At 42.3% G+C, this 23534-nt stretch overlaps 1 protein-coding gene across 1 annotated transcript in view; it reads left to right on the forward strand.

Moving 5' to 3' along the window:
* The window catches only part of CELF4 (CUGBP Elav-like family member 4), a 700213-nt gene that overhangs the window by 601678 nt on the left and 75001 nt on the right, over window positions 1-23534 (forward strand). Inside the window, 1 exon segment of the mRNA XM_072413517.1 lies at window positions 74-153. Within this exon segment, the coding sequence (XP_072269618.1) occupies window positions 74-153 (80 nt within the window).

The following is a 23534-nucleotide window of genomic DNA, read 5'->3' on the forward strand; positions in this document are numbered from 1 at the left end:
TTTGTATCGTTATAAAATTACTGTTCCGCTTGATGTGACAATATGGTGACAGGCTCTTCTATTTCTCTTTCAGGATGTGCGTTTGTCAAATACTCATCACATGCGGAAGCCCAGGCAGCCATTAACGCCCTACATGGGAGTCAAACGATGCCGGTGAGTAGTGATCTTTGTTGGGTTGTGACCTCAAATGGTGCCATTGATGGATTCACCAATGGTATAACTGACTGTGTTATTCCAACATTTTGCCACTTCTACTATTATAACCAACAGTTACTTTGTTGCAGTCTTGTTGGGTGGACACCCTTTGTAACCAAACAAAACCTTGACAATTGAAAAGTATTGATGGTATTGGGTGTCCTAAGTTTCATGATGTGTTCAATGGTTAAGGTAGTCCAAAGTGATAGACCTTCCATTTTTGGATAGCATTTTGATAAAAGAACCTTGATTTGTCTTTGTGTCACATGGTGCCCTTCTGCTCAGTGATCTCCATTAATATTTTACATTTGCAATATTGGTGGATTTACCAAATTGGCTGTTAGCATGTCAATTAGCAAACAAAAATGGCACCACCACCACCTGGTCTTCTGCTGCTCTAACTCATTGTGGTGTTCACCATTCCTGGTCATCTATGAAGTGTATGTAAAACCATAGACTTATCATTTTCTATCAGTTATCGGTAGAGCAGAAAAGGGTTAGATTTTTTGTCAAGTTTTTTTTTATTGTTGGTTAGATCCTTATTTGCATAGAGTCACCCCATTTTTTTCTGGTGCCTAAAACAAAAAATGGGGGGGAAATGAAATACTGTCAACAGAACAAGTTAAAAGAAAATCTCCCAATGGTGTTTGTTTAAGGACAACTGTCTAAGAACAAAAGCTCACCTAATGGAGATTTTCCCTCATGTCCTGTTGCATTTCTAGGGCAGAAAGTGAAGCCAATAAAACACAGATTGCAAACAATGTTTTAAATTAAATTGTTACCCCCTAATCTCTGTAAGTAAAATTTTCCCATTACGGTTTCATCTCAAGTGGCCAGTTAGACTGATTGGTCTAAATGACAAATTGTGGTTGTAATTTGCTGCTTAGAGGGTCACAACATTATCTAGCTGTGATATCTAATTGGGTGAGCTATGCCCAATTTAGACAGATTAGCGTGGCTATATTAATGAATGCTGCTTGGTTTCAAGAATTCATTTTATCAGATTTAATTAGCAGCAACTTATTTTTTCAGGAAAAAAAAAACTTTTTTGTTTCCTTTTTATAGACATTTCATTATATTGCATGTTCTTCATGGTGCTATTAGTTTTCTGTTAGTGGTATTGTAATTGGCCGGCACTGAGCTTGCTATCCATGGTGCTGTAACTGCAATACCTTCCATGACACTAATTGGCTTACACTGGGCTACTGTCCTGCATTTTGCAGATGTTTATGGTGCTGTAACTGGTCTTGATTGGGCTGATACCAGTAGTGTTGTACCTGACCTACATTGGGCTGTTGGGCATCTGGGTCTTTAACTAGGCTTTACTGGGTTTTTGTTCTGTAACTGCAATGGTGTCCATGGTGCATCGTGTTCTAACTGGCCTACATTGGGCTGCTGTCCATGGTAATGTAACTGGCTAGAATTTTGCAGATGTCCATGGTGCTGTAACTGGACTTTATTGAGCTGCTATGAGTGATGTTGTAACTGGCCTGCATTGGGCTACTGTCAGTGGGTGCTTACTGGTCTTTACTGGGCTGCTACGGTACATTAATTAGATTTAACTGTGATGCTGACCATGGTTCTGTAACTACAATTGTGTCCATGGTGCTCTAATTGACTTAGATTTGGGCTGCTGTCCATGGTACTGTAACTGACTTGCACTTTGCTGCTGTCCATGGTGCTGTAACTGGATTTCATTGGGCTGATATCAGTGGTGTTGTAACTGATCTACCTTGGGCTACTTGCAATGGGTCTTTACTTGTGTTTACTGGGCTGCTACAGTGCAATAATCAGTGGTGCTGTAACTGGGGTACCATTTGTTTTTTCACTTGTTTGCTATGGTTCGGTTATTGGCCTGTAATGTGCTGCTATTTATGGTGCTGTAACTGCAATGTTGCTCATGGTGCTCTACCTGGCCTACATTGGGCTTCTGTCCATGATGCTGTTACTGGCTTGCATTTTGGAGATACCCATAGTGCTGTAACTGGACTTCATTGGGCAGCCGCCTATAGGTCATTACTGGTCTTCGCTGGGCTGCTATGGTACAGTAATTGGCCCATATGGTTCTGCTCTCCATGGTGCCATACCACAGGGCTGTCTGTGGTGCTCTAACTGGCCTACATTTGGGCTGTGGTCCATGGTACTGTTACTGGCCTGGCTGGCTACCAATGGTGTTGTGACTGGCTTACATAAGGCTGCTGTCAAAGGATCTTTAACTTGTCTTCATTGGCCTGCTATGGTCCGGTAACTGCCCCATACTGCGCTGTTGTCCATGGTGCTGTAATTGACCTACTCTGCGCTGTTGTCCATGGTGCTGTAATTGACCTGCAATGTGCTGTTTTCCATGGTGCTGTAATTGGCCTGTATTGTGCTGTTCTTTATAGTTCTATAACTGGCCTACATTGTACTTCTTTCCATTGTGCTGTAACTACCCTGCACTATGCTGCTTTCCATTGTGTGTTGACTGGTCTGTTCTATGCTGCTGTCTATCTATGGTGCCATAACTGTTCGGCTCTTTGCTGTTGTCCTTTGTGCTGTAACTGGCCTTCATTGTGTTACTTTCCATATTTCTATATCTGACCTGCATTGTACTGCTTTCCATGGTGCTGTGACTGGCTTGCCCTATCCAGCTTTCTATCGCGCTGTGACTGGCTTGCACTTTGATGCCACCCATGGTGCTGTATCTGGTCTCTATTGTTCTGCTGTCCATTATGCTGTTCCAGCTCCATACTGTGTTGAATCCCATGGAGCTGTAAGTAGGCTGTCTAGTGTTTCTGTGCATTATGAGTGTTACTGCTCTGTACTGCTCATCGGTCTCTTGTCAGTTCTCTGTACTGTGTTCTAGTAGATACTTGATGGGCACTCCTGGTGATGGAGCAAGGGAGAGATGGCAGGGCCTTAATCACCTTTCACATTTTTAAATGAAACCATTGTATTCTCTCACTTGTCTTTCAGCACATAGGGATCCCATTGATACAGAAATATACTTCACCTAACTTAATCCATGGATGTTCCATAACTTGCCCACATGAAATGCCCATCATGTTTCATGGAGATCTTGGACTCTTGATGCAGCACAAACTCAATTCTGGGGTCATTCCCCATTTCTCAGATATGCCATGGGGAACGCCTCAACATGGCAGCAAGTTTATGAAAAGTTATTTTGAGCAACAAGAGATTTACAGAATGTGTGCCCACAAATGCCCATCATTTTGTGCTCTGCTGCCTTGGGTGCACCACTGTCCGTTGTATATTAGACATGCTTTATAGTGGATATAAAATGTGTGCACACCCCTGTTAACATGCCAGGTTTTTGTGATTTAAAAAAATGCGACCACAAAAAATTTTTTGAAAACTTTTCCCACTGTTAACATGGCCTATAATCTGTACAATTGAATCAAAAAACAAACAAATCTGTTTGGGGTAAAAGAACATAGAAAAATATATGATAAGCTGGTTGCATAAGTGAGCACACCCTTAAACTAATATTATGTTGCAGTCCCTTTTGATTTACTTACAGCATTCAGTCTTTTTTTGGTTGGCTATCAGCATGGTACTTTTTGACTTGGCAATATTTGCCCACTCTTCTCTATAAAAGCGCTCCAAATCTGTCAGACTGTGAGGGCATCTCTTGAGCACAGCCTTCTTCAATCCACTTTACAGATTTTCTATTGGAATTGGGTCTGGGCTATGGCTGGGCCATTGCAAAACTTTAATTTTTTGGTTTTGTTGATTTGGATGTATGCTTCGGGTCAATGTCATTCCTCTTTAACTTCTTCTTTCCAGCTGCCTGAAGTTTTTGAGCCAAATGTGTCTGGTATTTGAACTGTTCATAATTCCCTCCACTTTGACTAAAGCTCCAGTTTCAGTTAAAAAAAAAGCAATTCTAAAGCATGGTACTGCCACCACCATGCTTCGCCGTGAGGATGGTGTTCTTTTAGTGATATCTGGGCTATAGGGTCGATCACAAGCCGAAAGACTTTACCTGCAAAGAAAAACATCCAGAGCTAGCTAAAATTTGCCAATAAATACATCAAGCCTCCCGAAAGCATGTTGGAAAATGTGTTATGGTCCAAGAGACCAAGGCTGAACTTTTTTGTCCACAATTCCAAAAGGTACGTTTAGTGCAAAAAGAACACTTCACAAAAGAACACCGTCCCCACAGTAAAGCATGGTGGTGGCAGTATCATTCTTTGGGGTTTCTTTTCTTTAGCTGGAACTGGAGTCTTGGTCGAGGGAATATGAACAGTTCCAAATACCGCTCACTTTTAGCCCAAAACCTTCAGGCATCTGCTGGAAAGCTAAAGATAAAGAATTTCATCTTCAGCACAACAATGACCCAATCACACACCCGAATCAACATGTATGAAAGATAACAGAGACTGCTGATCCCGGAAACATCGGATTTCTTCTAGGGAATAGGAAATATTTTTTCCCTGTTGGGGAAAAATGTACCAGGGATTTTTTTTTGCCTTCCTCTTGGAAGGCAAACAATGTCCATAGATTTTATATCAGGGATGTTTATTTCCCTAGTGGTTGAACTTGATGGACTTGTGTCTTTTTTAAACCTGACTTTGTAACATATTGTATGTTTTTTATTGGTTATATTTTCCCCAAACAGATTTGTTGTGTTTCACTTGAATTGTACAGGTTATAGGTCACTAAGTGGGAAAAGTTATGAAATGTTTTTGTAGTCTCATTTTTATTTCATCACAAATACTTGGCATTTTACCAGGGCGTGCAAACTTTTTTATATCCACTGTAAGGTATGTCCAATAAACAGTGGTGCACCCAGGGAAGTATAGCAGAAAATGATGATATATATCCAATTTATATGACCTCATTGGAACTGTAAGAATAAGCTGATTTTAGTTTATTTTTGTCTCATTCTTTCTCATTCAGAGCTCTTTTAATCTCCAAAAGAAGGGAAGGTAACCTCCTCAACCCACCCCACTCCAGCCTGAGTTGGTTCAGTTGTGTACTTGGCTTGAAAAATAACATCTCACTCGCTGGTAGAGAGTTGTTTTTGTATGATGTTGTGCTATATTATTTTAATAAAGCGAGTATGTGGTGTGCTTGGCACCTCACCGCTTCCTGTGCGGTTAATCCCCGCTGTTTCTAGATATACTTCTGGTGGCGTGGTGTGCTGTCATGGCAACTGGCATTCAGGCATTATTTCCAAGGTGCAGGACGGCTAGAGGGACCGCGCTGCTTCAGTAAACATTTGTGCATGTCGGAACATCTTATCAGATCTATCTCTCCAAAGATATTTATTTTAACTCCTTGGCTGACCAATGTGCCGACTTCCCCATGACGGAGTTGGGTAGCGGATTCTGTGCGAGTTTGAGTTTATTAGAAACTTTCGGAGCTTATCTCTAGGTGAAATCATTTTAGGACATCAGTATTCTTGTCAGGTCTCCGGTTCCTTGTCTCCACAGCAAGCTCCTATATCTCCGAGGCTGTCAAGATTATGACTGCTCTGTGCTATCTTCTTTACACAACATATGTTTCCTCCTAGTTTCTAATACAAAGCTTTCTTTAATGAGAGCTTTTTCTTCCACATTTTTATGGCAAAGAGAGTCCCCGCAGCACTCTGATTTCATTTGCTGCATGGAGACGCTGAGAGAGCCGGAGTTTCTGATTGTTATTACATAGGTGAAGATGTGAGGGGGACCTCTGGGGAGTCATGGTTGGGGGACTTTGACTCCATCAGGAAAATTATTACTGGTTATACAGGTACAGAAATAATAATTTGATCAAACAATTGTCTAAATGAAACAGTTGGATCCTCCAAAAAACAATTTTTATTATACAGTATTTATATAGCGCCAACATATTACGCAGGGCTGTACAATAAATAGGGATTGCAAATGACAGACAGATACAGACAATGACACAGGAGGAGGGAAGGACCCTGCCCCGAAGAGCTTACAATCTCAGAGTTGGGGGAAGTATCACACAATAGAAAAAGAAGGGGATATATATAGGACAAGGAAGACCATTCCAGAGAGTCGGGGCAGCTCTAGAAAAGTCTTGGAGCCATGCGTGTGATGAGGTTATGAGTGAGGAAGTCATTAGTAGGTCATTGGAGGAGCAAAGAGAGAGCATAAAGGTTATAATTCTTAGCAGATCAGAAGGATAAGTGGGACAAGAGCTGTGAAGGGATTTGAAGTCAAAGTACAGGAGATGAATTTGATTCTCAGGTGAAATGGAAGCCAATGAAGAGAGCTACAAACTGAGGCAGCAGGGGAGGGGAGTGGTGGGAAGGCTGTGTATGGGGTAGATAGGTTGGAGGGCTGTGTATGGGGTAGGTAGGTGGGAAGGCTGTGTATGGGGTAGGTAGTTGGGAAGGCTGTGTATGGGGTAGGTAGGTGGGAAGGCTGTGTATGGGGTAGGTAGTTGGGAAGGCTGTGTATGGGGTAGGTAGTTGGGAAGGCTGTGTATGGGGTAGGTAGNGGAAGGCTGTGTATGGGGTAGGTAGGTGGGAAGGCTGTGTATGGGGTAGGTAGGTGGGAAGGCTGTGTATGGGGTAGGTAGGTTGGAGGGCTGTGTATGGGGTAGGTAGGTGGGAGGGCTGTGTATGGGATAGGTAGGTGAGTAGGTGGGTGGGTGGGAAGGCTGTGTATGGGGTAGGTAGGTGGGAGGGCTGTGTATGGGGTAGGTAGGTGGGAGGGCTGTGTATGGGGTAGGTAGGTGGGAGGGCTGTGTATGGGGTAGGTAGGTAGGAATGTAGGTGGGAAGAATGGATGAATCTGGCTGAAGCATTCATATTAGATTGTAGAGGAGAGAGTCGGGTTAGTGGAGGAGAAGGTTACAGTAGTCTAGACAAGAGATGATAAGAGTCTGTACAAGGAGTTTGGTGGTCTCTGGGGACAAGTAGGGGCAGATTACAGAAATGTTGCATAGGTGAAAGTGACAGGACCTGGAAATGTTCTGAACATCCAAATGATTTAAATGAATCTGTCCTAGTAGAAAATCCAATTGTATTTGATCAAGGGGATCAATGAAGCCATTTAATTCATGATCGATCATTTGCAATTGTTGAATTGTTGAGCTCAACTACAGGCAAGGCCACCCTTACCCTACAATTGCTCCCAATCTTTACCTTATCCTGCCTGCCTAGTAGCTGACCCTCAACTGCCTATCCCACCGTCCTAACCCAGAACCTAACCCCTAACCCCATGCCTCCAGAATCCTTACTTTCCTATTAGGAGAATCAGGAAGATAGTAAAATCTTTTTAGTTTTTATCCCAGCCATGGGTGGTTTTCGTTGATTCAGAAAGCAGCACTGACATTATGATAGCAAAAAGAAAGAAAGAAACATTTATAATAAAGTGGAAAAGGGAAAAATGGAGAAAGCAAGGGAGGGAAGAAAGAAAGAAACAAAGAAAGAAAGAGAGAGAGAGGAAGAGCAAGAGAGAGAGAGAGAGAGAGAAAAATAAATATTTTTTCGTTTTTTTTTTTTAATTATTTAATAATACAATATATATAGAGCTAGATAATCTCTTCTTTAATGACTTCTGTACAATGAAACAATTAATCTTCATTATTTTTTTTTTCTTTATCCCATTTTTTTCTCCTTTCATCCTCAGAACATAAGCCATGTCTATTAGTTAATAAATACTGTTATTAATATACCAGGTTGGTTGTAGTAATGTGGCTCGATTTGAATGTATCGCTCACTTCCTGTGTAATTCAGCCTAAGGGCTTTTCCCTGAATACATGAAAAGGCTGAGGCTTTATCCTGCAAAGAGCCGCAGCCTGGGAACAGACTGAATGGGTGCTCGAATGAATATTATCATTGAAGGTGAACAAAGGCAGCCTTTCCTCACAGACCACCATTAATGTACAGCTTTTCCCTGTTCTATTCACTGCAAAGAAGTTTAAAAGAAAAGCTCTGTCATTATTGGGGTTTTTGAAAGCTTGTCATGGTCTTATGTGCCTTATTCCACCTCTATAGAAAGAGCACAACCTGCCCGCATCTTGGCACAGTAGATGTTGAATAGTGTGTAATGTGGGTCATGGTAAACTCTAACAGAAACCTAAGTATTTTTGAGTCTTTTTTGGGTGTGCAAGTGAAAGGCATCAGCTTATTTTAAATAATAATATATGTTAATTAAATCATATTTTGTAAATGTTCAATAATATCATTACAACACATAAAAGTTCTACACACAACCATCATGTCTGTCATGCTCGGGGAGACAGGGCCGCTAGGGGGCGCTACGGCTTGCATGGAGGTGATGAGAGCCCTGAGAAGGGCCAAGCCGCTGAGTCTAAGCAGTAACCAGGTCTTCTCCAGAGCCCCTGATGGTGAGGATGTTGCGCTGCTGGTTACTGCCAGGTTGCAGTCTTTGGGCACACCGAGATGGGCAATATGAAACACGGTACTAAATCACAAAGCGGAAGGATATTCGAGGAAGGCCAGAGTCGAGGAAGGCAGCATGCAAGAGAGGTCAGGTCATACGCCAGGGGTCAATTGCCAGGGATCCAGGAGACGGACACTAGTGACACAGGGAACACAGGAGACACTGGAAGCAACAGGAGGCACAGGTCACTCAGGGATATCCACAGACAGACAGGAACACTGGAACAGGACAGGGAAGTTTTCTGGGAACCAACAGACTGGACAATGAGGGGTTAACGCAGGAGCTGGACAGAGGAAACACTGAATTAGCCAACAGGTGTACAGGAACTAGCTCAACAGAACTAGGGGCTCGGCACAATGGAGACACGTTGCACGAACACAGAGTGCAGTGTGTGAGCTAGCTAAATAGCCAGGGCTGGTTAAGATGGCTATTTCCTGATTGGCCAGAAAAGATGATAAAGCTTGCTAGTGTAGGCACGCTCAGAGTCAGAATTGCCCACATGCACAGGAGAGGGGCGTCTGCACTTTAATGAGGAAGAGGTAAGTGTGACAATGTCTCCCATCAAATACTTTCTACTATCATCATGGCCACCCTCCCATATCTTCCCACTGAGAACAAGCTAGATGACTTGGGGGGGGGAAGTATAAATCTAGCCCTGATAAGCAGACTTTTTAGACAACCACTTCCACTGGATGGATTTTGGTTGCAGTTCTCTTGCCAAAAGTCAAGTAGATTCAAAACTACTAGGGGGACTTTTTCCCAAGGATCAACTATGAATCCTAAAATGTGAGAAATAAGAACTTCATGACATTTTTGAATGTATCTGAATTCTATTCTTCATATCCCCCAAATCTCAGAGAAGTTGAGGTGCACTTCCTGCATTCCTTCCTTTTGTTTCCGGACTATACTACCAATTCCTCTTGTAATCTTCAATTTCCAGCACAAGAATCCAGGAATATCAGCACCTTCGTATGCCAATGGCATCCATACACGGGCTCCTAATTGATGTAATTAGCACAGCACACAATGCTGGCAGTGTAACCCTAATGTATGATGGATTATGTTTTCTATAATCTGCGCTGTCCATCTCAGTGTTCTGCACAGCTTCCTGTAATTGCTACATTGAAATACACATGGCCGCCCTGTGCGCCATTCTTTCTGCTTGACATGCTGTATATGGAGTGATGCAAATGAAAGCTCTCCACTCAAATGGAAAAACAGGATGTTGTTTTAGCTGCTGAAACCGTCAAACACAACCAATTAAAAAGTTTACCTTCTTGTCTTGTAAGAGTAGAGAATGTAATATGTCATCACAAACTGTCTGTGTCCAAACCTCCAGCACATCTTTGGCTTAAAGTATATGGAGGCTGGTCATGGTCTTTCCTTCAGGCCATCATATTGATTACGTGGCTTTTCCAGAGAATTGTTTTGGAACCAGTGTGCAGATTGAGAATTTGGCAAAGGAGACCCTACTATTTCCTTCAGTATCATACAGGATCTGTTTGAAAATTAAGGTCCAGTTGAACTTTCAGCTTAGATTTCCAAAATATATTACAGGTATATACGACACTACGTCTTACAATTTGGAATGTGAGGGGGGAAGATGATGAGTTCTGTATTATCCAGGTTATATTTCAGAAACCAGTCAGCCATCCATGACGGCTTATGTGCCCTTACACCATTGGCTGTAATCCTCACTTGGGATTTCTTGGCTTCGGGACATGACTAAGAGACATTGTACATTTCATCTTTGTCATTTTGTTATTATTTTTAGATTGTTCTTGTTCCAGCCTCTGTACCCATCGGTGGAGCCATTGAGGACTCATCAGTGACAAGGGAGATTTGTTTTTCTCAATGCATTGGAAGAAAACCTTGCCCATGTACCACCTACCAGACCTTTATAAACTCTTGCTCCTGGTCTTTACAAATTTAAGTGATATCTTGTGAAAACTGAAAAAAATGGATTTGTAGGGTGCTATGAACAACAAATTTAATTTTAGCATCTCCAGATTACAAAATTCAGACCCTTTTTGTCAATGTGGAAAATCCACACAACTATTTAACCATTTCATAAAGAACATTACTTCCAAGAGAAGATCAATATAAGGACAGTGCTGGGGAATATGTTGGTTGCCTATGATATGGTTGCCTATGCTTATTCAAGTGTTTCCCAACCAGGGTTCCTCCAGACATTACTAGGGTTTACTTGAGCAATTTGTGCCTCCCAGGTCAATTTAGATGACACCAATGACATTTTTGGCTATCTGTAGAGGTGGCATCCTTCTCAATGGTCAGCAATGCAAAAGACAATCGTCCCACTGGCGACCCCACTAATATACTGTAAGCTGTAGATATAGTAATTATAGAAGGGGTTCCCTGAAGACCTGAAAGTTTTTTTCATGGCTTTCCCCATATACAAGAGTCTGGCCTACACATGGTGGAGTCTTGTCCACCAGCACTGCAGTCTGCCCTGTGAAATTCTTTGTTGGGACTTCCTGGAAGTTCTCTGGGGTCTGTACCATTTGTATCTCCTGGGGTCTTTCTCCATCTCTACTCTGCAATTCATTTTTTATGGCCCAGAACAACTTTTTTAATGGTGACCTTCTTTTAGGTAGTTTGAGACAGAGGCCAAAATTTCTTCCTCATATTAGAAAGTCCATTAACCGCCACGCTCGGCTGTGATTGCAGATGACTCGGCGAGCAACCTGAATGCATTAAATAATACAGAAAGTAATCAGGAGTAGAAAGAGTCTCCTGGAATCTAGCAGCACCTCCGAGTCACACATGGCCGCTCACAACAAAAGCCGAACATATTTTGTGAAAACAAGACATTATCAAGTGTTCAACGCAAGTGACTGGCCCAGCTGGTTGGCAGCTGCTCATCCGTTGCTCCCCCTTCCCAACTCCGAACCCGGAGACACGAGCAGCCGCTCGACGCATCCGAGCAGCCGGGGGATGGGCAACGATCGGAATGCTAATGATACACCGCGTAGCCCAGAGTTCAGTTCTGGAGGGGGACGTTCTGTCACTTGTACAGGTGCCACGCTGAATTCTTCCAAATAAAACTGTCTGCAGATTGTCAGGCGGCCACGCGGCTCCCCTCCACTCATCGCCTGTGGTAGCAACAGGCGTGTGTCGGCCCATGCATGTGTGAAATTACTGGGAGAGCATTCGTCATCTGTCACTATACAGGTGCCATGAATCTGGTGTGCAGGCAATTCCGACAATTTTTAGTGGAGATGCTGGATTGTCTTCAGATCAGCAGTTTATGAAAGAAATAAAAGAACGAAAAAGAAAGAAAGTTATTATGCACCTGGCCTGGTCATAATTGTTCATTGTGAGGTCTGCAGATACCTGCATTGGTCTTCATGAATTTCTGTGCTCCAGTGACGCCATCTTGGATTCTTGGCCTTGGTGGTACATAGGCTTGACGTATACCCACCTTAAGGTCAAACTTGACCCTTCCCTCTGTCTTTAGATGTAATAAGATGCTGCACCTTGTGGTGTCAAGAAGAAACCATCTTAGCCTTTAGATCCATTTCCATGTCCCTGTGGGTCTATCTGGATTCTAGCTCCAGGAGATACATAGGACCTTGGTAGACTACTACTGGTGCTAAGGTCCTCCTCTTGTTTTTTGCAGGCCTGAAATTATCTCCTTGTGGTACCTGGGCAACATATGTTAGCCCTCCCAGTGCCCCTGAGCTATCTTGGATCCTAGGTCCAGGTGACACATGAGGCCTTGATAAACCTCTGCCTCCTTCTGGTGCTAAGTTCCTCTGTTTTTTGTCAGAGCTGCATTTATGCACTTAGTGATACCTAAGCAACATATGTCAGATCCATTATTTCAATTCTTGGGACCTAGGACCACTCAGTGCCCCATGGGGCCTTGACCTATGGCTAAGTTTACATGAACCTCCTTTGCCTTCTCTTTCTGCAATATAACACCTTGAGGTGCCTGGATGAGCCTATGTTAGTCTTAAGGTTCATTGCTATGTCCCGGTAGAGCTAACATCGGTCCTACAATAGGCTGGTTCACAGACTTTTGCCCACCCTCCTGTTGTCAACCAAATCATTCAATAGTGATAAACTGTTGAACCTGCTTGATTCTAGAGGTGCTGGAGTCTTCATATTGATCTCGATGGCCCTGTGAATCCTAGGCACAGGATTCAACAAGGTTTTTGGATTCTACCAAATACCCTCAACATTTAACTCCACCTTCTGTCTTTTAACCGGATAAATATAGAGCCTTTGCTGTTCTGGCATTTGACACCAAAATAGATATGGCTGAACTTCCAAGCTTTGAGTCTCAAAAAGGCTTGGCTTGATCCTGTCTTAGAAATTCAGAATTCACTTTAGAATTTAGAATTCACTCAGTCAGATCTATAGGCCCAACAGTGGTAGAAAGAAGAGGGTCTTCTACAATTCTGCAGTGTGTGTAAACCTAAGAAGAAGGAGGGAAAATTGACCTCTATCTTGATGACTCTGTGCCAGCCCTTAAGTAAGTAAAGCATTGGCACATGAGCATTATGTTATATATTCTAAACCAACAACAAAAATCTGATGTAGACTTGGTGGCTCAGTGGTTAGCACTCCGGTCTTTGCAGGTCCCAGGTTCGAATCTCAGCCAGGACAATATCTGCATGGAGTTTACAGGTTGTCCCCAAGTTTGTGTGGGTTTCCTCCGGGTATTCTGGTTTCCTCCACATCTCAAAATTGACCTTAGTCTGTATTAAAGACATATGACTAAGATAGGGACATTAGATTGTGAGCCCCTTTGAGGGACAGCTAGTAACACGACTATGGACTTTGTAAAGCGTTGCGTAATATGTCGCCGCTATATAAATACTAATAATAGACAACGATAAAAAATGTAAATATTTATAGTTTCAAGCCTAATGCGTTTTACTGACGGGTTTACTTTCATTTGATTTAATACTAAACGCAATAAACCAAATATATGCATATATTCCTTACATACCGGTCCATTATAACATATCACGCCCATAAGCACCTACCTGCCTGCGTCTTGCTCCATGAAGTGACTACATTAGGCTCTCACAATCAGATTTCCCACCACTGACACCACTCACTTTCCATTCACTAACTCATTTTTTTAAAATCCCATTTCATTTAACAACCTGAAGAATCATTTTCTCTCGAATGACACTTGCCTTCCAGATGAGAAATTTGACCTTTCCAGACATTTTTTAATTATACGTGTTGCGAGAGGATTTAAAGTTCCAAGACAGTAATCTCATCTGCTGAGTCTCTAGGGGTAGAAGAAAATAATATTTTATTATATTGCCCTGTCTATACGTCCTATAACATTATTATTACATTATCCATGAGATGAGCGTGATTAAAACATGGCCAAATAATTTGGTTTAATCTTCATAGATTTCAGATATAAATATCCTGGGATGATTATTAACTGAGCCAAGGGCTGTGAATTTACTGACAAATCGAGCCAATGAAAAGCCTCCAACTCTATTCTTAAAGGAAAACTCAGTTTGGTTAAAAAATAAATAATTTTACCCAGACTGTTTTGTGTAATTAAAGGGAGTTTGTCGCTAAAATAAAACTGTTCCTTAACAAAAAAAAGATTGGAAATGATCCACCTTCAGCTTCCCCTGACGTCCAAAGTGACTTAGAGGTTAGCACGAGGAACTACAGTGCACAGCAGGAATTAAATTCTAACACTTTGTTTTGAAGTTTTAAATTTGGAATAGTTTTTGGCCAGCCATTCCCTTTTCTTACAGCTGCATTCAGCACCATATGAAGCAGGAGGTATATACAGAGTATCCCATACTTAACATTATCTTCTTTCCTCCTTTCCCCCTAATACTCGTCCTTCCTCTTCTTATTTCCATACTTATTTCCCTCTTTCTTTTATTTTATTTCTTCCTTCCTTTTTCCTGCTCTCCTTCCCTCAGATCTCCTTATCCTAACCTCCTCCCCCTCTTATTCTTTTTTTATAAACTCCATCCTTACTGTTCCTTTCTCCCTTACCTCTTCCCTCTTTCTTTCTTTGTTAGTTTCCCTTCCTGTCTTAGAACTTTCTATTTTTCTTCCTTTCTTCTTTCTTTTTCTGTTTATTCCTTCCTTCCTTCTTTTATCTTTTTTCCATCCCTCATTCTTTCTTCTTTCTATTGTTTTAACTTTAATTCCTTTCATTTTTATTTCCTTTCTTTTGCCTTTCCTTTCTTTCTTCTTTATTGCTTTATGTCTTTCTTTCTTTTATCCTTGATGTCCACTCTTCCTTTTCCTATTTCCATACCTATTTCCTTCTTTCCTCCCTTCCTTCTCTTCCTTCACCCCCCCCCCTTCTTTTCCCTAATATTTTTTTCCCTACTCCTTCCTTACTGTTCCTTTCTTCCCTCTTTCCTTCCTTCCGTCCTTGTTTTTTTCTTTCTTTACTTCCTTCCTTCTTTCCTTTATTTTTATTTATTTCCTTCTTTCTGCTTTCCTTTCTTCCAACCTCTCTCTGCTTTTTCCTCCCCTCTTTCATATTCTTCATTCTTATAAACTTTTATTTCATACTTCTTTTTTTATTGTTTCTTCTATTCATTTTTTCCCTTTCAGTCTTTTTACTTTCTGTTCTTCCTTCTTTCTTCCTTTTCTCCCTAAGACACTTTGTTGCTCTTCCTATTTCCATATTTATTTCCTTCTCTCTTTTTTTCTTTTCCTTTTTTCCTTTCGTTTTCCTGCTCTTTTTCCTTCCTATCTCCTTCTCTTAATCCTCCTCACTTCCTTTTCTTTTAATTTTTTGTTTACTGCCTTCCTTTTTTCTTACTAAAGAACAATTCTTTCATTGTGTAGAAGTCATTAAAGAAGAAATGATCTTGATTTTTTATATTGTGTTATTGAATAATTGTAAGAAAAAAAAAACATTTTATTTTCTCCCTTTTTAATCCTTTCCCCCTATGTTCTTCCATTCTTCCTTCCTTCCTTTCCGTTATCCCTATTCTCCACCCTTCCTCTTTTTTCTTCCTTTATTTGTTCCCTTTCTTCTCTACTATTCTCTTTCTTTTTCTTTTCTTTCTTTCTTTTTTCTTTTCTTTCTTTCCCTCTTTCTGAACAATTATTTTGATATAAACAGCTCTGTACTGGAGTAGATTCATGTAAATGGGAAGCACTGGGGCTTGTAATTAGATTTGTGTACACTTTCATAAATTGTGGAGAAACATCAAAGCTGTGATAGAAGGCTGCAGTCCTCGTTATTCCCTCCTTGTGTTAATTGAACAGTTGATGTGTGGAAGGGAAGTGTTGGCTATGGAGGAGAGCTATTCTCAGAGCCGCTGACAGCTCTGCTGTGAAAATTAACAAGAACAGCTTTTCTGGTGTCACAGTTCGGAGCCATTCGGGGAGATTCTTCAAATTAGACCCTCATCATTTTTTCTGATCTTGTTCTGTATGGATCAATCAGAGAAACTCCTCTGATTCTTCATCACACAAGAGCATGGGCATATATAAGACTGGGGCCCTTGCAGCATTCCAGCTCCCGGAATCCCTGCCATTTTATCATTTTGGGTCATGTAGAAGGTGGAGTCCCTGGGCATTTGCCTAATCTGCCCCACCATAAAACCAGCCCTGATGAAGGGAGCTTGTACAAATGGCACGAGGTTGAAGTTGAATAAAGTTCAGAATCTCAGGCACAGTTTGAACCTCCCTGCACCTCTCTGCATTGAGGAAGCATGGACATTCATTCATAGCATTTGCTGAAATGCTGTACAGTGAATGTTGCAGTTCTCTTGAATATGTTGCAAAGGGTCATGGGTTTTCTGCTGTCCTTTACCTGCAACTGCTTGCCAATGTCCTTGGAAAGTGTCTTAATAAAGTCAATGGAAATGATTCAGTGGCATACCAAAACACAACCGCACCGCCTTGAACCACTTGTGAGCTTTTGGGTAGTAATGAAATGGATAAAAGTGGTAAGACCAATATTAGGTGAAAAACCGAAGGCAGCTTTTACTATAATGCTCAGCTTAAATCCAAATAATTTCCACTGCAATACTTTCTTCTACCACTAGATGTCCTCAGTCTTTTGCTTAGCATCAACCTCCTTCTTATGAGCCCAGGTTGTCCTGTTTCACCCCCCAAACCATAACTAGGCAATGAAAAAAGAAACAGCACAGTGATAAGCTCATCTTCTTTACCCATCCTATCAGCATATGAACCTACTGACTCCTTGTGGTGTTTTCATCTGGTTTCAGGACAGATTCTAAGAAAATTCTGAATCTGGAGGACTGGCATGACTGCCAATTGATATTTTCAGAATCAGGCTAAGTATAGGATGGTGCTGCACCTGTGCATACATGTTGCAACATATGTCATCACGCGCTGTAATGCATTAATGGAACACGTGTTATATGTGCATCTTGCGGTTGCATCTAAATAAGTTCTGCCTGTGTTTCTGGCATTCCCCATTCTCAATACAGACCTATTAGACCATGTCACTTAAGGGTGGCCTGTCCTGTAGCAGGCTGTATTTCAACAGCTGTTCAGCCCAGGTACCTGACATACTGTAAGCCAATAGAAGGAGACTATGAATATATATTAAATACAAATATACACAAGAGCAGATTTTCTTATTACATAGACAGACTCTATTTCCATTTCTGACAACACCAGCCATGTTAGGTCACACTACCCTCTGTGTGGCCTATCCTGTAGCATGTTTTATTTCAGCTGACACTCTTGGTACTCACATGATTCAACAAAGAATAGAAATGTGAAAGACACATCAAAAATGATTCCCAGGCAATGGCAGCAATAACTCAAAGCGCATTTTCACTCAGCCAGCGATGCCAAGGTGTGCCCCCGTGGTGACAGGGGTGCTTTTTGCCATCTTATTTTAGCAAAGATCTCTTCCAGCTGCAGGAAGGCCTCAGAACGCTTCTTCCTCCGCCGTGCCCATTGTTCTATAAATGAACTCATAAATCAGTCGTTGCCAGTCCGGAAATAAAGTGCCAGCCCGCCTGACAGGGGGTATGAATCACGGCGGCACAAAGGACGGCCTACTGGGGATGAAGTGCTCATCTGCACGCTGCTTTTTTTCCCCTTCATCCCTATTGCTTCTCTCTAGTCACAGCTTTGTAACGGGGCAGGCAGCTGGCAGGACAGTTAAAGTCTCCCCAGGGACCCGGCGGGCATCACTCTCTGCGATTGTTGTGTGCCACCGAATTCATTACCTCCGAGCGGGAAGAGAGAGGGGGCCGGATGGGCAGACGGGTGGCCTACTTTCATACAAAAGCAGTTAATTACCCCCGTAACGTCTTTTTATTTGTCTGACGGGAAAAGGGGACATTTAGAGGACCAATAAGCTGGAACGTGGCAAAAACTAAAAAGAAAAACTTTGGTGAAAAAGTTACTAATTAGCATTGGCGACCTTTTAAACTGGCGCTTCTTTCTGCATTCTCACCATTCAGTTGCCCATTACTGACTGGATGACGTGTAGTTTGATAAAGCTCGATTTTTCCATGCTTTATGGGTGCTGCTGATCTTCTGCTGCTGCTTTCAGCCATTTCCTGTCTACCTGCTGCATGTCAGCTCCGGACCGGCATGATGATGGTGACAACAGTAGGCCATGAGCATTGGGTTTGTAGTTTACATGTGACAGGGTGACAACGCGGGGGCACTGGTGGGAGACCAAAACAGGGAGTTGTCACCCTGTAACAGAAAGAATGCAAGAATGCTCTTGTTTTTGTCCATTTGGAATTACTTGAAAGTGAATGGAAACCCAAGAACATAGTTTAGCTTACCAGTCATTAGATGTGGTGGCTGCATTTGTTTTCATTTTCCGGCGTCTTTCTCTTTCACTGCCAATAATACACTTCTTGCCCCAGCTTGACAACGTTCACTTACTATATCATATCTATGAAGGTTCAATGTTGCCACTCCAGAACACTTCCCATCTCCCCTGTGCTCATTCCCATACTATAGCGGAGGTGTTTGGGGTCCACAGAAAAAGCTGGGAAAAGGAGGACTGATAACAATGTGGAACAGCAGAAAGCACAGCAAGGCATGGACAATATTGCTTTTGAGGACCAGAGAAAACAAGGCATGGACTACATTAGTGTTGGATGACCAGAGAAGACACCAAATGGACTACATTACTATTGGAGGACCAGAGAAGACAAGATATGGACTACATTACTGTTGGAGGACCAGAGAATTTAAGACATGGACTACATTACTGTTGGATGACCAGAGAAGATACTGAATGGACTACATTACTATTGGAGGACCAGAGAAGACAAGATATGGACTACATTACTGTTGGAGGACCAGAGAAGACAAGACATGGACTACATCACTGTTGGAGGACCAGAGAAGACAAGACATGGACTACATTAGTGTTGGATGACCAGAGAAGACAAGAGGACTACATTACTGTTGGATGACCAGAGAAGACACCACATGGACTACATTATTATTGGAGGACCAGAGAAGACAAGATATGGACTACATTAGTTTTGGAGGACCAGAGAAGATAAGACATGGACTACATTATTGTTGGAGGACCAGAGAAGACAAGGCATGGACTACATTACTATTGGAGGACCAGAGAAGACAAGACATGGACTACATTACTGTTGGAGGACCAGAGAAGACAAGGCATGGACTACATTACTGTTGGAGGACCAGAGAAGACAAGGTATAGACAACATTACTGTTGGAAGACCAGAGAAGAAAAGGCATTCACTACATTACTATTGGAGGACCAGAGAAGACAAGGCATGGACTACATTACTGTTGGAGGACCAGAGAAGACAAGGCATGGACTACATTACTGTTGGAGGACCAGAGAAGACAAGGTATGGACTACATTACTGTTGGAGGACCAGAGAAGACAAGGTATAGACAACATTACGGTTGGAAGACCAGAGAAGAAAAGGCATTGACTACATTACTGTTGGAGGACCAGAGAAGAAAAGGCATTGACTACATTAGTATTGGAGGACCAGAGAAAACAAGGCATGGACCACATTACTGTTGGAGGTACAGAGAAGATAAGACATGTACTACATTACTGTTGGAGGACCAGGGAAGACAAGGCATGGACTATATTACTGTTGGGGGACCAGGGAAGACAAGGCATGGACTACATTACTGTTAAAGACAACAAATGGACTACAATACTATTGGAGGACCAGAGAAGACAAGGCATGGACCACATTACTGTTGGAAGTCCAGTGAGGACAAGGTATGGTATGGACTATATTACTGATGGAGGACCAGAGAAGACAAGGCAAGAATTGGAATGCTAGCTGATGAGCAGGCAGGAACTATAGTAGACAAAAATGGACTGGAGACCTGATTGATTATCAGAACAGTAGAGTAAATTTAGGGTTGGAGGTCAAAGTGGATAAATAGGGAAGTGGAGTGCTAGTTATAGATAAAAGCAGAAAAGTCTGTGGCTAGAATGGTGGTTGAGGATTAAAATGACTGGACATTCAAAAGAGCAGACAAGACATAGTGCTGAGTGAGAATGAGATCAGAAAATCAGGGACTGAAGCACTGTTTGATGACCTAGGAATACCAGGCAGGGATTGGAGTACTGGGTGGGGATTGGAGCTGATGAAACAGAGACGTGAACACTGTTTGCTGACCTATGTAGACCAGACAAAGGACACAAGAGAAGAGCAAAGATTGGAGTGCTGGTTGAAGATCAGTGAAACCAAGGCAGGAATAGACACCAAAAAAAGAACACATGTTAGAGTATTGGTTGGAGATTACAGTGAACAAGGCAGAGATTGGAGAATAGAGCCCTGAAAAAGAATAATGATTGGTGTACTGGTTGGAGACCAGAAAGAACAACACAGGGACTGGAGACCAGAGAAGAACAAAGATTGGAGTACTGGTTGCAGACCAGAGAGGACAATGTAAGGACTGGAGATTGGAGACCAGGGAAGAACAAGATTGGAATACTGGATGGAGATGACAGGAAACAAAAAAGAGAATAGAGACCGAAGAAGAACAAATTTTGAAGTACTGGTTGGAGATCAGAGGCCACAAGGAGACAGGAGACCAGAGAAGAACCAAGATTGGAGTACTGGTTGTGGACCACAGAAAAATAATCTGGGAGAGGAAACCAAAGACAAGAAAAGAACAAAAATTGGAGTCCTACTTGGGGATCAGAGTAGACAAGACAGAGATTGGAGTGCTGGTTGGAGACCTGGGAGGACAATACAGGGACTGGAGATTGGAGACCAGAGAAGTAAGGGAATTGGAGTACTGGTTGAGGACCAGAGAGGACAATGTAAGGACTGGAGATTGAAAACCATGAAAGAATAAAATTGGAATGCTGGTTGGAGATGACAGCAGATAATGTAGGGAATAGGGATTTAGGAAGAACAAAGATTGGAGTACTGGTGGGAGATCAGAAAGGAGAATACAGGGACTGGAGATTGGAGGCCAGAGAAGAACAAAGGTGGGAATACTTTTTGGAGATCAGAGTTGATGAGAAAGGGACTGGAGATTGGAGACCAAAGAACCACAAAAATAAAGGGGTACTGGTTGGGGATCAGAGTAGACAAGGCAGGGACTGAGTGCTGCTTGATTATGAAAACACACAAAGGAGAGACTGGAATGTTGCTTGAGGACCAGAAGACCAAAGACTGGAGTGCTGGTGGTGGACGAGAGCTGACATGGCAGAAATAGGAGTAGATTGAAGATCTGAGCAGAGAATTCAATGTGATTTCAGGAACCGTGAGATCATTACTAATAATAGACTAAACACAGAATCAGCAGGCCCATGGTCAGACAGGGTCAGGGTCTGAGTACTGTAGGTGATGACCAGGAACCGGGGATGCATACATTTTACAGACTGCCATCTAGTGTCTCCTCAACACGGTGCAGAAGAAAAATATTATATTATTATTGATATTAAAACAATCCTGAGATACAAAGGGGTCTGAGAGTGGTGATATTTTTCTATTTCTTGCAAGGATGATAAGGAGTGGTCTCTCTACAGAGGTCTGACACACCCACTGATGAGTCATAACTCAAATCTGTCCAATCAGCAAAAGCTCTTACCCTTTGCTGATTGGAGAGCTCCAGATCTGACTCAGAAGGTGACCAATGTAGAGAGACCACACAGAGAGCAAGGAACCTCTTTTCCAGCACAGCGGCATATTCACAGGGTTTCTTTTTTTAGTTCCTAACAGTCACAAAGCACAGCATGGAGGTAAGTATATACTCCTGGGGGGCAAGTAGAGGCTTTTTTTGAGCCCTCATACACAAGGGGCAAAACTAAGAACAGTTTAATTCAGCTGCAGTTGTCAATGCTGATAGGAGGAGAAAACAAGGTGAGAAATGTAAGCTGTCCAATCAGCAGGCTGGGGGGCATGTCCTGGACCACACAGGGCTCCTGCTACTGCAGGAGGTCCTGGAGGGGAACCAAAATTACAAAGCTAATATATTAATTTTTTAAATTTTGTTTTATTTTTGGACATCGGTCCGTTCTACCCATTGATGGGGTTAAGCCGCAGTGCTTTGTTCTGTGTTTGTAATTCCAACAATTGCACCTCTTTGTGCTTCCTGAGCTTTTGGCGAGGGGGCGGCCTCTGATCCTCCGTTCCATTTGGCTGCGGTGAGAGCTGTACGGGAAGGCCCATGCTGGGTAATTGAATATCAATAGGTGAGACGGAAGCGGGAAAAGATTTCTGTCACATGTAGGTGTGCTCAACAACTCAATTTTCTGCCGCTGACAACCTCACAAATGAGCTTTTTCAGCGGCACCAGGAAATCGTCACGGAGCAAATTAATCCATTATAGCAAATCACCGTAATGGCGGCACCGGGAGGGGGGAAAAACATTGCAAAAACAATATGCTTAAAGCTAAAGAAAGGATTTGTATTTGTCTCTATGCAGGCCTGAGATTTATGCCGATTTGCCACACAGCACAGGCACACCTGGCAGAGACCTTATCCTTCTCTGCTGCAGTTTAGCAACAATTACAGGTCTTGTCCTCCCCCAGGACTGGACAGTGAAAGGAGAAGCAGAAAACTGCTCATCTCTATCACTCTGCTCTCTCCTCCTATCAAAACATAACTTCCTGCAGCACAACTGATTGACTTTTGTGCTGCTCCTTCTTTTCCATGTCTAAGCTCTGCTGTAAGTAGCTGCCAAAAAAAAAACAGGTCAAATCAAATACTTTAATACCTTGTTTTTAAAATGTTAAAACCGTATGAGTTGGAATGACTTTGAAAGGGCACCAATCAGATCTTCTCCACTGATAGCCAACGTGATACTCCTACTTTAACCCCTCCATGCCTGGATCATGCTGTGTTCCTGATTGGTTGTGTATTTTAACCACTCCCCCCCCCCCTTTTTTTCCCAAGTAGAATCATGACCAATGAGGATGGCTTTTGCCTTTATTGGGATTGGCAGCCTATAGAGAAGAAAGTCCACCTCTCAGTTTTTAAAATCGCTCCAACCAGATTCGGACTGAATAGAATCAGCTATTTGCAGAGTTGGACTCCAGTTTTGGTTGTTTTAAGACTTTCTGCATTGCTCCCAATCAAATAAAATAAAGGATTCTGCGTTAATATTCACATTCAATCGGGAGCTGTCCCTGCAGTACTTCTTCTCTGCCAGTAGGTGCCCTCAGTCCTCGAGTGCCAATTTGATCGATGTCACTCCACCTACTTCCAATGAACCCAGGCTGTCATGGACCCACCCACCCCCTGTTAAATGAACATTTATGGCCCATTGACATCCTTGTGTGTGTTATGTCATAACATGTCTTTCAGGCCCCGATCTTTAATGAATTTTTGCAAGGAAATCGAGATAAAAGGAGAAGTCTTGAAATGCTTGTTGCCTGCTTCTCAATGTTTTGAGTCAGTGCCAAATATTCAGATATGGAATGTTGGATGTTAACTGTAATCAGCTTTACTAACACGTCATGTCAGCACAACAGCATTTCCACAGATTGCCACTAGGGGGAGCTCTAAAGTCCACTGTTAT

Source organism: Pyxicephalus adspersus, chromosome 6, assembly GCF_032062135.1.
Source record: "Pyxicephalus adspersus chromosome 6, UCB_Pads_2.0, whole genome shotgun sequence".
In the NCBI taxonomy this organism is placed as follows: domain Eukaryota; kingdom Metazoa; phylum Chordata; class Amphibia; order Anura; family Pyxicephalidae; genus Pyxicephalus; species Pyxicephalus adspersus.